Source organism: Anguilla anguilla, chromosome 4 (genome assembly GCF_013347855.1).
Source record: "Anguilla anguilla isolate fAngAng1 chromosome 4, fAngAng1.pri, whole genome shotgun sequence".
NCBI classification, from domain to species: Eukaryota; Metazoa; Chordata; class Actinopteri; order Anguilliformes; family Anguillidae; genus Anguilla; species Anguilla anguilla.
This window is the reverse complement of record NC_049204.1, coordinates 17,507,569-17,520,508: the sequence shown is the minus strand read 5'-3', so window position 1 is coordinate 17,520,508 and position 12,940 is coordinate 17,507,569. Positions and strand designations below refer to the sequence as shown.

Below are 12,940 nucleotides of genomic sequence, written 5' to 3'. Positions count from 1 at the left end.
ATGACCTTCCACGGTTCGGCTGTAAGGAAGTGTCCAAGGTCCATGTGTCCCAAGGCTCTACGCATTTCAAGACAAAGGACTATTTGCACGAGTTAGGATGGACTAACCAATCCCATGTCTCATACTTTCTGATAACATTCAGCTGAGGGCGTAGCTGGCAAAAAGGAATTTGCCCCATTTGTCCCGTTCACACTACACACAAGCGTAGTGGTGCATTTCCATCCACCTCGTACACAAGGGGCCTTCAATGTTACGGCTGTCCTCTGTACAGGTCACCGAGGCTCTCTCAATCACTGTGGTTCTTCCATTGAGCTCACAAACTCCTACACAGTAGGGAAAGGTTCTGTACATGGTTTTATCACAGCTGTACTCCACTCAAAGGACTCAGATCAAAGCTCCAGGGCAGCATCGCTAGAAATTGCTGAAACGTTTGCACCTGCTTTTATAGAGTACATATACTCAAGACGATGACAGACATGCAAGGATCCTGAGCAGTGACTCTGGTCATTAATTTCCATCGTCATGAATAGAAGTACTCCATATGCTGCATGTACTGTACTGGGGAAGACAGCACACCAATATGGCACCCGGCTGCAGAATTTTCACTTAGTATTCTGAAGGATTTAAAAATACACTGCTTGCTTTCTGCTCTATTAATATAAACAAGCAAAGGGAGTTAGGATTTACAATCCTCTTTAAGCCTTACTGTACTCCACATATTAAATTATTATTGGATCTTCAGAATCTTTAGCACAGCAATATGAACATTTGAGTTCCTGTTTGATCAAATCCAATCAAGTTCACATATCGGCAGTGTTATCGCTGTCATAAAAATCAGTTGAACGGTAGGCGATTCTTCACACAGCCATGCCTAAGTCAGCATCCCAGTTTCGACTGCGGTAATACAAACCACATTTTTTATTTTGATGACACAACATCGAGGACCGGATGATATCCATACCAAGGTTACGATAGCACTCTACATCTTGTCGGCTCTAGCTGGCAATCAAAGCTTTCGCGGGTGTGTGGGGTTGTTGTAGGGGACTGAGGGAGCCCTTTTGCTTGAATATACAGGCGCATATAGACACTCGCTATGAAAAAGCCATCTATTCAATGCGTTCGTACCAAGCCCAATCAAACAATTTAACTTTCAAATGTACAGCTTCCAGGAAACCTGAAATCAACTTCAGTAAATTCATATTTGACAAACTGGTTTCTTCAAAGGCTTAGTATTTATATTTTTTGGAGAACACGTTGACCACTGAAAAGTAACTGCAAGAAGGAATTGGTGCTGATGTAGATCCAATACATCTTTCCAACTCTAGTGACCTAACCCATACAACCATGCGTATGAGCTGATTTGTGGAGCCTGCTAAAGGTCACTGCTCTATGCACACGGTCAAATCTTTGTTTTGTGACTGCAAATCATCACAAGTTACAAATTGGAATATTTATTCACTGTGAGGAGAGATCCAACAGTCTTCCGAAAAGGTCAAGATGATTCCTGCCAGTGTAGCCCTGATCAACATGGCAATGCTTTCCTTACCTGTGAATCTGTCCGTTTTTATGCAGGTATTCCAGGCCCTCCAACACCTCCTTCAGGATGGTGGCGATGCTGGGCTCGTCCAGGACCCCGGACTTGTGCTCCCCCCGCGATATGATGTGCTTTATGAAATCCAGCACCGAGCCTGGGAAGGAAGACAGACGAACACAAATCTGAACAAATGCCCCAAGCCCAGACCCAGCCTGCGATGAAGTTCCTATGTCAAAATTGTAACCCTGACTTTCTAACACGCTCACGCCTTTGTTTATTGGAACTTCATCGCAACAAATGCTATCCAAGGAAGTGGACTAGTCACAGGAGCATGGAAATGCAGGATTTTTTTTGTTGCAAACAATGCAGATGCTACATCCGCAGTGCTGCAGGCACTGGATGCGGATCTTCCCATGACATTGCAGCTGGGCATGTCAAAACTGACAATGAGGAACTGCAGTCATTAGGTTTATGAGCTTGACAATTCCCAAGCTTTAGGGCATTCCCAAAACAAAGAGAGAAAGCTGCAATAAAACTGAGAAAGAGAAAAAATTAATAGAATGTTTTCACAGAAAGTGAATGCGTTTTCCTATAGGCTAAAGAAAACCTTATGCTATATTTAGTGACACCATCTTTGGAAAGGACTGAGAACACTAATGAGGAATGGCAAATACAAAGCAGGAATTTGAAAGTTTTTGAGAGGACACTACGCACAGAGCATTCATTTGCAATAAAATGCAAAAAAGGCTTAAGTCATATGCAAACAGGTTTTATATAATCTTGGATTGTGGATTTCTTCTTAGTGCCATTTCATGTCAGGATTAAACTATGGGAAATGTAGCAACAGCTTACCCTACATACATACTGTACTTAGAATGAAGACAACGTCGGTGTAAAAGGTTACCTACTATCTGGGTTAAGGTAAGGTAAGGTCAAAGAAACAGATCAGCTTGTTAAACCACTGGTTAATTCAGAACCCTTTATGTGCATATGTACATGTACTGTATATGTATGCACGTACGTGTGTGTGCGTGCGTGCGTGTCAGTGTGCACGTCAGTGTGTGTCACCAGGTCCTGCGTTCCAGCCTAAATGATTCAAATAAAACCAAAAAACAGACCTGCGCAGTTTCACACATTTCACCATAAAGCCGCTCGGCATAAGCTCTGGCAATGACCGGGCACACAGAACACCGCAGGGCGCAAGACCTTCACCAGCAGGGAGGCCGTTTCAAGGTCTTTAAGCCTCATTCTCCACAGTGGGCAGGTTGCCCATTCATTTCTTTCTGTTTGCAGAGGGCAGTCGGCCAGCGTGTAGATATGCGGATATGAGCCTATTAATCTGCAGGAGCACTGAAGGATGAGCCCCTTCAGCGGCTCAATAATGGAGTCATTGCATGCCGAGGCTCAGCAAGGCCCGCACCGGTACTGGCAGCCTCACTTCAGGAGATGCTTACAGTGAGGTACACACACCCACCCACACAATAAAGGCCCTACAGCACCAACTGAAGGTGAAGGTAGTACATGGTGAGTGCACAACCAACTGGGGGGTCAGACTTCTGGAACTATAAAAAGGCAAGACCACCATGGCGCAGAGCGACATGGGCTTTGGGGACTAGGGAGAATCAGAGTGCCGTGGCAGCCCGTCATAAAGATACAGACAGAAAGAGGGAGGAGTTACAAAGTGATGTGTATCCTCCCCCACCTCCCCCCCCCCCCCCCCCCACCAAAATGCGCAAAGTGTCTCGGTGCGGCGCCACCCTCGAAATCCAACATCTCGTCGAGATGACAGGGCGTGCAATCCGCGGCAGCTTGCAGCCATCCTCAGAGGACAGACTGACAGACAGAGTCGGGTTTCCCTGGCATCCGGGGGCCCGGATTGAGAGAGGGGCGGAGAACCCGAGCCGACGGGACAGGCGGGCCCGTCCGCCGCCGTCGCCGCCCCGAGACGGCGGAAACGATGGGGTGCGGAACGAGGGAGGGGGCGGAGAGGGAGGAAGAAAGAGGGAAAGCGAGAGGGGGGAGTGGAGACAGAGACACGGAGGGGGAGAGAGGGAGAGAACAGCCGTGTGGCAGATCTTGGCAGACCACACACAGTCGCTCAGTGGGGGGCACTGCCTCGCGTGGGAAGATCTGACGATGGGGGAACCATCTATAGTCATGGAGGACTCATCTCTCCCACGTATACCACAGGAAGCATAATAAGATTAACATTTAACGTTTCCCTCACTGTCCTGCAACAGATGAAATCAGAAGAGCTCCCACTAGGCTTGCGAGAGCCTAGAATTTAGTCCACTGATGAACTCCTCTTCGTGTGCCTGAGCTCCAAGACCTGACAGCAAGTGCCTATAAACAAATTTAATTACTGATGAACTGTGTTGAATGCAAGGGAATCCACATAAAAAGAACAGAAGAACTTCATACTTTTGATAAAAGTTCTGTTCCATCCATACGATTCTTATATGTGAATTCTGACAGTTATACACAGAAAATATTACTATTACTATACTAATAGGACTGGATATTTAAAACAGAACAAATTATTTGTAAAATTAAAAAATGTATTTAAAAATTACCCCACAATGGAAATTACAATGGCAGCTGTTGTCTCAAAATAAGAACTTTAGCAAAGCAAAATCCGTAAGCATATGTTTGATTCAGGTTAGGAGGATCACATGAAAAACAATAATTCATTGACTGCATTAACTCCCTTTCCTGCTGCTCTCATTTAAAAAAAATACTTTAAAGCAGCATAACTTTCCAAATCATTTACCAGAATGTTTACAGATTCAAACTGGCCACGAGAATTAAAAGTGGAGTCGTTGTCCAGATGGCTCGGTGGCTCATCGTGTTAAGGCACTGCTCCAGTGTGCGGATGGGCCCCGCGGTCTGCGACTGAATCCAGACAGCACCAGCACTGACTGGCAGCCATGCTGGGCAGTGCATAATTTGTGTAGCATCGTCCAGGGTGGGAGGAATTCTGTTAGCCGGGATGACTGTCTCACCGCTAGCCAAGCACGCAACTACAGTCAAGACAGGCATGAATCGGCTTCTCCTGTCTCATATCCGGTGTTTAAAAAAGCAGATGCTTGGTTTGAAGTTTGTCAGAGGAGAGCACACGCTTGTCCGCACTCCCCAGAACTGATAGCGGAGGGTGCAGCAACGACGGCAGCCGGGGAACACCCCTGAGAATTCCAGAGAAAAGGGGACGAATACCTCAAGAAGTATTCATTTTATTCAGCCATATTTGGGTCAGTATAGAGATAGGAGGATAGGAACACAGATCCAAACCCGGTTCCCCGGTCTCAGACGAGGGCGCTGCATAGTTTTGCAATCAATACCTGCGGTGCCAGAAGACACCCTAATTTTTCTCTCGTACACCGGTGAAGAATGCAAAATACGGTATTACGTTTCCTGGAGGCTGAAAGACTATCCCAGCATTCCAGATGGCCGCGGGCCCCCGGCGAACCTCCCACGCCTATCCCTCCGGAACCGCTCGGCAACGGAGGAGGGGGGGGAGGGGCGTGGACATGGGGACCCGGCCGCAGCCACGGACAGACAGGTGCCGCGCCCTCCCTCTGGGAGATGACAACAGGGTTTTTCCCTCATGTCCATGCGACCGTGTCAGGTGACACACGTGCCAACTGTAATAAAAGACAGTGAGGCCTGCCAGGCCATGGGGGGGAAGGCAGGAAGCGGGACTGTGGGAGGATCCTATTGGATGACAGAACCAGGCTCCCAGCAGCCCCTGCCTGGGCGGGACTCTCCAACCCCCTTCACACTTCCGCAAGCACTAGGCACGAACAAATCGCATTTCGGTTATGATTGCAGAGGTGCGGACAGCAAAATATGACTATCATTGTATTGTCATGATAAATAACTGAACCGATAATTCAATTCAATTTCCTGCAGTACATCCATACTGACTGTGTGTTGAAGGCCAAGGAGGTTGCCAAAAAATCGACTTCGGCACATTCTCCACAGTGTTTTCACATGACTCACGTTTTCGGTTACTCTTACAAAGTTTTTTGTTCCCTCTTCAGGAATTCTCTACTCTTTCTACAGGGCAACGCTTTACAAACAGCAGTTTAGTTTGAAAGAAAGAGAGTCAGAGAGAGCCCTGACTTTACCATGTGGCCACAAAGTCACCAGAATTTCTGAAATTTAAATACAAGAGGGACTTGGGTACCATAGTCAGGAAAATAAATACTGCTTAACTTCTAGACAACAGATCATGCAATAAAGAAGGAAAAAAGAAACATGTGTGCATGAAATCACCATAAAATTATATATTTATGCTGTATTTACCAAAGGGAGGATCAAATAAAAAATATAACAGGGAGTGAAATAAGCCTCAGATTCAAAAATCAATACGGAGGTCAGATGTCTTCCGTGTTACCCTATATGACCTAGCAATGTAAAATCACAAGGATTACAAAGCAATATTTTGAAAGCCACTTTATTTATATCTTTTCCAATAACTAGTGGGAGATAGTGCTTTTCTGCTTGTGAATTGGAACACCGTGTGGCTTATAATGGGTCAGATGGTTTTCATTTGTTGAGCTTTTAATTTATTATGAGAAATGTTTTATTTTTTTTTGTGATGGGCATTGTCGCTCCAGTTAAGACAGGATACAGCTGTAGCCCACTGCATGTGGCACTAATACCTTCTTGGTTAGGTTACGCTTTTCTCATCTGTGTTTCATGTTATGTTCAAAACCAGTGGTTCATCTGGTGTCAATGTTATGCTGCTGTTACAGGGGAATTATTTCATCTGAAGGCTAAAATAGCACAGTGTTAAATACGCCTTCAAACACAGCGGCTTACCAACTTAAATTGATGTCATGCAGAAGTACTTCATTTTCTGGAAGGACAGCTCTAAAATCCAAAACCAACTGTACCTACAGTAGTGTTCACCCTCACTTTCTTATAAAGAAAGAGAAACAAAAACTGTAAGATTCAACAATAATGTCAAGAGCACATCCAAACAATCTACTGTATATAGTAAATAGACTACAGATGTATGAAATTAGCGCAACTGCTTCTAACACGCAACATGAGGCTTGTCCCCTACTATGATCTCAGAAATGAGCCCTATGGATACGATGCAAAGCCCTCATAAAATTTTCCCAGCAGTGAGTGGAGGCCCAGCCTGCTCCCGCTCTCACCCTCGCTGGGTCTGCCGGGGGGCACGCAGATTTTAAATGCTTGCCTTGTGGAAACGCAGTCATATGCACCCCCACAGATGCGCAACAAATGAACTCATCTTATGAGAAGCCCTTAATTCTGCTGCAGCTCCACCAACCACTGCTGACACCGCCATTGCACTTGGCACAATAAAAAAGAAAAGCCAGATTGTTTTCTAGTATGAGACGCGGAAGACGGAGGATCGGATTTAATTATCATATAATTACCGCAAATTTAATTATCTTTTAATTATCTTAAGGGCTATGATTTATTACCATCTCTGCAAATACTTGTCCATTCTACACATCACAGAGTGCATGCCCGTCTGGTTGTACATGTTCTGTGTAGCTTATACCTGCCTTGTGTTTGCCAGCGTGCCCTTAAGCCATCTTGCTTAAACTGACTGGCACCTATGCTGAGACACGGTGTTGGAAATCCTGTCTTGTGACCTATCACAGCCAGGGAAGTTTTCTACCAATGAGACGGTGAGGCAGTGTCGCAGCCTGTTGGCACGGTGACCAGACCTATACCAGCAGTGCCCTGCCACCGCAGTAAGCATTCAACACAAGCCTGAAGAACTAGGTATAAATTACCAGGCTTATTTCTCTAAGGCCCTGTACTGCAAAATAAGGGAGTGCGTGTATGTTTTTATATATATCATATGCTTCCTTTTCCACCAAGTCCAAAATTCCTCAATTTGTATTTTAGTTATAAAGACATTGCGCAAACAAGGACAGTGCATCTTCAGAGCTTTCTGCAGGTAAACACAGTATCGCCTATCGCAGAACGTGATTCGCGCATGCCTTTGCCCTGTTGCATAGTAACACCGGGGTCTTGAAGGGTTATCCTCTCTGTCCTCTCCCTCACAGTGCACGCCCACCTGCAAGTTTTACACAGGGCAATAAACAAAGAAGCCCTGATTGTTTTGGTGTTCTTAAATACTGGGCAAGTCGAGAAAAGTGCTTAAAAGAGATTTGCAAGGGTGGGGAGGTTATCACAAAGAAAAGCGCTGTTGAACTGTAATCAGTTCCCGTGCATGAGCGGAGCAGAAATGAGTCACTACCTGACGCCGTCTTCCCAGCAGCGACAGAGCGGACCTGCTGAATCGCACAAGTGTCCGACTGAGTAAATGAGAAAATTTGCGCAAATCTCCAGGGTCTCCAGTGCGTCAATGAAGGAATTTTCAATAGGAAACACATGCACGGTTTTTCAATACAAATCTACTGAAAAACCCGATTAAGGCCTGATTAAATCTTAATTAAAGAAACAACTAATGACTAAAATATGTTAATAATCATCTCCAATGCAATTTGGGATCATTTATTGGGTCCTCAAAGTGCAATTAAGAGAAACAAAATTAGCGTACCATTTTGGCTCAGTCTCTGGCCTGCATTGCATCATTAAGGCAATACAAAGCCTGTATAATCAGAAGCAAAAAAAGATTTTGACTTCATCCAAACTTTTACTTTAATGGCCGTTTAACCTAATCCAGCACATGACGGCCAACAAAAAAAGTTTATTAAGCAAAAGTGCATCTGCCCCCTGTGGCTCTGATCGAATCCAGACTGTACCACTTCCTACTGTGATGAGGAGTCCCATGGGACGATGTAACACTTGATTGTTGTGTTGCTTCACCCCAAGATAGTTCCATTCAGTTTAGTCACATAAAAAAATTAATGGTTAAGAGGTGCCAAGCAGATAGTAATCCCACCAAAATACTATAAATTACCATTACCAGAGCACAGGTCTTCAAAGGAAACAGTGCACCACCTAAAATTCACCCAGTACTAAACATGACTACTTTCATTTACGTCCCTAACATTATGGTGCCCTGAATTGAGAGCTATTATTAAAATGTCTGTAATTTCTACAAGGAGAAACCAAAGTGTCTTAAAATACCCTTAAATAAAAGCTGAGAAGGTTAAACACACATTAATTGTTTGATTACAAAATCTAAAATTGTGGAGTACAGAGCCAAATAAAGAAAAAAAGTATTTGTTCCAAACGTTATGGATCTCACTGTATCTTACTGATAAAAGGTGAGAAAATTACTGCACAGTAAAGTTTGAGAAACCAGTGCCTATGTGTAATTCTTGTTGCCCAGAGCAGAGGGACCACAGACCCGAGAGGCAGGGGCAGTCCTTCCCCTATTAATCCTATTAAACAGAAAGGCAAAACAAGGCACTTAAATCCCCGGAGGCTCATCTGTGTTTAGCGTGCGGAATGATAGCCAATAAAATGGCTATCCTATCAAACCCATCTCCATCGCTCTCCACCACGAGGCCCTTGTTTAATCCCGAGGCACAATAAAAAATAAATTGGAGAACTTAATTTCCTGGACAATATAGGAGCGTGGCCGTTAGCTAGATGCCCTGCCTCTGCTGCCAGGGCAGGGCCTCCATGATCCAGCTTCAGAGGCAGCTGCCACCGTCTGGGGGCGAGTTCCACTCGCCACCCGAGAGGGGCTCTGTCCAAGCTCCTCAGCCTCAGCCCAGCCTCAGCCCAGCCTCAGACAGACAGAGCAGCATAATGCCACTCACACGCATTCCCCCTGAATGACCCGCTTTCCCCGCATAGGAAGAAAGCACTGGAGCACCCAAGCCACTATTAAATGTGCTGGGTCTGCCATCCCCCCAGCTTTAATGCATTTCTCGATTGTACTAAGGTAGCGTTCCGCTCGTTTGCAAATATCGGAAACATGTGCAACATCAAGGTTACACAGCAAAAACCAGAACCTTGTAATGATACAGAAAATCTTATTTTTTCTCTTAAGTAAAAAATTATTAGTTTGCTTTAAGTTACTTTTTGCTTGACAAGGGAAATGGACTTACCCCATTGGCAGATCTTAAAAAGAGTCAAACTGCCTAACCCCATCTTTTTGTCTTAAGTAAAGTAAGATTCTAAGTCTAAATGTTAGACCTAATACTTAAGATTGACTTATTTTTTTATCTTTGCAGTCTAGGCGACTGGATGCTTTGCTGAAATCATTAGCTGGCATACGTATTACACAGGCACAAGTTTGTTTTTTATCAAGATGGCAGCCTTCCCGCTTACTTTTCCAGCTGCCTACAATAAGGTGTTCCTTGTATGCAAATGCGTCAGGAGCATTACCGCCTGCTTATCTGATGGATTCAATTTATCGTGTGAAGCCGAGCACACCGTCACACCGCGGGATCGACGATGGTTCAGACGCAAACAGAGAAGCCTTTCACAAGTCGTTCACACGGGGGCCTATAAAAATCTGTAATTCATTACAACCGGCATCTGCGCCATCCATCGCCGCCTTCAAAAGCAGATCCACGGCCAAGCTTCCTCTCAAATGACTCATGAAAACAGTTCTGGATAAACTGCATCTTTATGGATTCAGAATTATGCACGCATTAAAAAAACAAACAGACAAGAGAAAAGGAACTTTTAAACTCATGCGGGTGATGAGTAAACTTAAGGTCTGCTACAGTGTACGTGTGATAATGAGCGGTGACAGTTACAACTAAGCACATGAGCTGGGAAGTCATATGGTATGCCATATCAATGAAAATGAAAATTCATCTGTTTATGTGCTTGATTGCTGTGCTCCCTCCCTCCAAAAGTGTGGGGTAAACGTCTGAAATCTCTCGCTGGCCACATTTGCGCATCCTCCTACCGCCCCCCCCCGCTGTTTTAATTTTACGTCTGCCTTCAGCGTTCTGCATCGCTCAGCTGTTATTACCCCTGCATTGTTATTAGCCGTGAGGAATATCCCAGAATAGCCTGGGAAAAAGAACGGCTGCTGCCTCCCCCCGCGGGAAACAATGGGGATCCGCGCGGCCTCTCGACCCATAATCAGCCCGCTAGCGGTTCCGCCGCAGCGCCGAGCTCGTCGCCACCCGCAATTACCAGCTCCCGGGCCCGTCCTCTCGCTTCAGGCGCGCGCGGAGTAGCCATTACTGTCACCGGGATCGCTAGCCGGCTGCGCTGCGCCGCGGCCAACCCAGCTCAGGCGGCCTAGGCTCACGCCGACGCTTAAAGACACCCGCGCGACAGAGAGCCTTCGTGACGAGACACGGTCATACGGAACGAGAGAGTCGAAAATAGCTAAATAAGCCCCGCCCTTCTTCTCAGTCGGTGCTTCGTTCATTTTTATGCGTTGCTATAATTTGTGAGAAGGCTGCCTGCTTCCTTCGGGTCTAGAGTGAGCCGCAAACAGTTATCGGAGCAAAGAACAATTCTCCGTATGAGAAAGATCGATAATTAACAGATTAAGTCGCAGGAGTGCAGGCGAAAAGGATTCGCCAACAGAGCTTTTGCCAATTCCGCTAGAGCCGGGAGGAGGCGTGGCCATCAGGGACGGGGGCGGGGAAAGGAGGAAAGCCGGCAGGCTGTGTGCTTGAGGAGTTGTCCCAGGGAATGATGGGAAGGGGGGTGACGAGGGGGCGGGAACCAGTCTGCCGCTTACCCCCGCTGAGCAGCTTCATCACGAGCCACAGCTCGTCCTTCACGACGAAGGAGGTGTAGTAGGAGACGATGTTGGGGTGGTGGCATTGGCTCATGGCCTGGATCTCCTTCTGCAAGGGTCAGAGAAAGAGGAGCAGTCAGTGCACACTGCAGAGGCTTCAAACAACAGGTCTGTAACTCCCAACATGATTACACCCAGAAAAACCTGTCAATCAAATGGCCAAGCTTGCTTAAATTCCGCACTGCTGAGCACCTTATCAGGCACCTTAGGTGCATTGTTTTACTGATGCAATACTTAACCGGATCCACCAGTAGGCTTACCATCTTCCCAGCCTTACGCATTCCATTGCAATCACTTTGCAGATGCTCTTATCAAAAGTGTCCAAAGACTAACATCAGTGTTAGTCTCAGGAAGAGACAAGTGTGATGTCACCAAGAAGGCTCAGAATGCCCATGTATAATCAATAAGAGTAGAGCTAACTGAACAAACCAAAAATCAGTATTGCAAACAAATGAAACAGCTGCTATACAGCTAACCTTCCTTTATAGAGCTCTACCTATAACATTTCACAAAGGGAAGTGCAAAAAAAAAGAAGAAAGAGGACAGGAAAATGTGGTCAGGGCAGGTGTGAAGAGGTGTTGAGAGAGGTGTGTCTTCAGCAGCAGATTACAAGTATTTCAAGTAAAAAGGTTAATTTATTTAGAATTCACAATTCTGAAACATACAGTAACAGCAGAAAAAAAGTTTTAACTTTCCAAGAAAACGGAGCAGGTTCCATGTTACAGAAACTGATGTCAGCGCTAAGGGAGATGAACGAGAATGGAGGGGATGAAATCATTTTTTTTTGCATGGCAACAACTGAAGTTTCCTCCCTCCCTGCTCTACACCACACCCCTACTCAGAGTCGAGAGCATGCATCACAATCAGACTCCCGCAGTTTTAAAGCAGAAACAAATGAAGTCATGCTAGCAATACGGCCCAATCTATCACCCCCAACACACTCCCTCACCCTTTCCAACTCCCTTTTTCCTTTCCAATTACACCGATAGGCAATATGTAAAAGGCCCTTTGTTCTTGGGATTTCACTGGAAACACATATCCTGAAAAATTTTTGAGAGTCTGTTTTGAAATTAAATGGTGGCAGCTAGTCTTGAAAGTTTAACAAGAAGTATGACCAAAAAATAATGTCTACTAAAAAAAAACATGATCCATTTGTCAAGTGTTTGTCTTGCATGTCCTTAATCTAGACTTTATTCTGACTCCTCTCAAAGACACCCCGTTTTCCTGGGGTGAATACGCCTGGTTACTGCTGTACTCAAGAAGCACCAGAACCATACAATTCCTCACAATATCATTAGCAAAAATTATAAGCTTTCAATAGATAGATCAATTCATTCCTCTCCATTGTAACCAGCTAGCTTGGGTCAGGAGGGAATGACAACTCGCCTTCTTTATAGTTCACACAAAACCCATTTTCAGTCAGTCTAGCGTGGTGCGTGCTCAGTGACGTCTGTTAAAGGGGATGCTCTTTGCCAGTCTTGTATGCCGCAGCCTTCGCAGCTTAATCAATGCGGACGCCCAGCATGCGGTGTGCTTCAGCGTCAGTGCTCAGAGAAGGTAAGCCAGCCCGGTGAATGCCGCATTATTCTAGCTGGCCAGAGTGCCGCTGCCTCGGGAGGGTGTCACCTTCCAAGTGCACCGTGTTTCAAAAGGGTTCCCAGTTTAAGACACACAGGGATCTGTTTACAGCATAAACACTCATTACCGTTTATTTTGTGAATGTTTAT

General features: G+C 45.5%; 1 protein-coding gene across 2 annotated transcripts in view; it reads right to left on the bottom strand.

Moving 5' to 3' along the window:
* The window catches only part of oxsr1b (oxidative stress responsive kinase 1b), a 69,147-nt gene that overhangs the window by 30,053 nt on the left and 26,154 nt on the right, over positions 1-12,940 (bottom strand). For both annotated transcript variants that reach the window (XM_035415009.1, XM_035415010.1), the window contains exons 3-4: positions 11,154-11,262; positions 1,547-1,688 (exon numbers count right to left, since the gene is read on the bottom strand). In XM_035415009.1, coding sequence (XP_035270900.1) covers positions 1,547-1,688; positions 11,154-11,262 — 251 coding nt within the window. The remainder of the gene's footprint in view (positions 1-1,546; positions 1,689-11,153; positions 11,263-12,940) is intronic.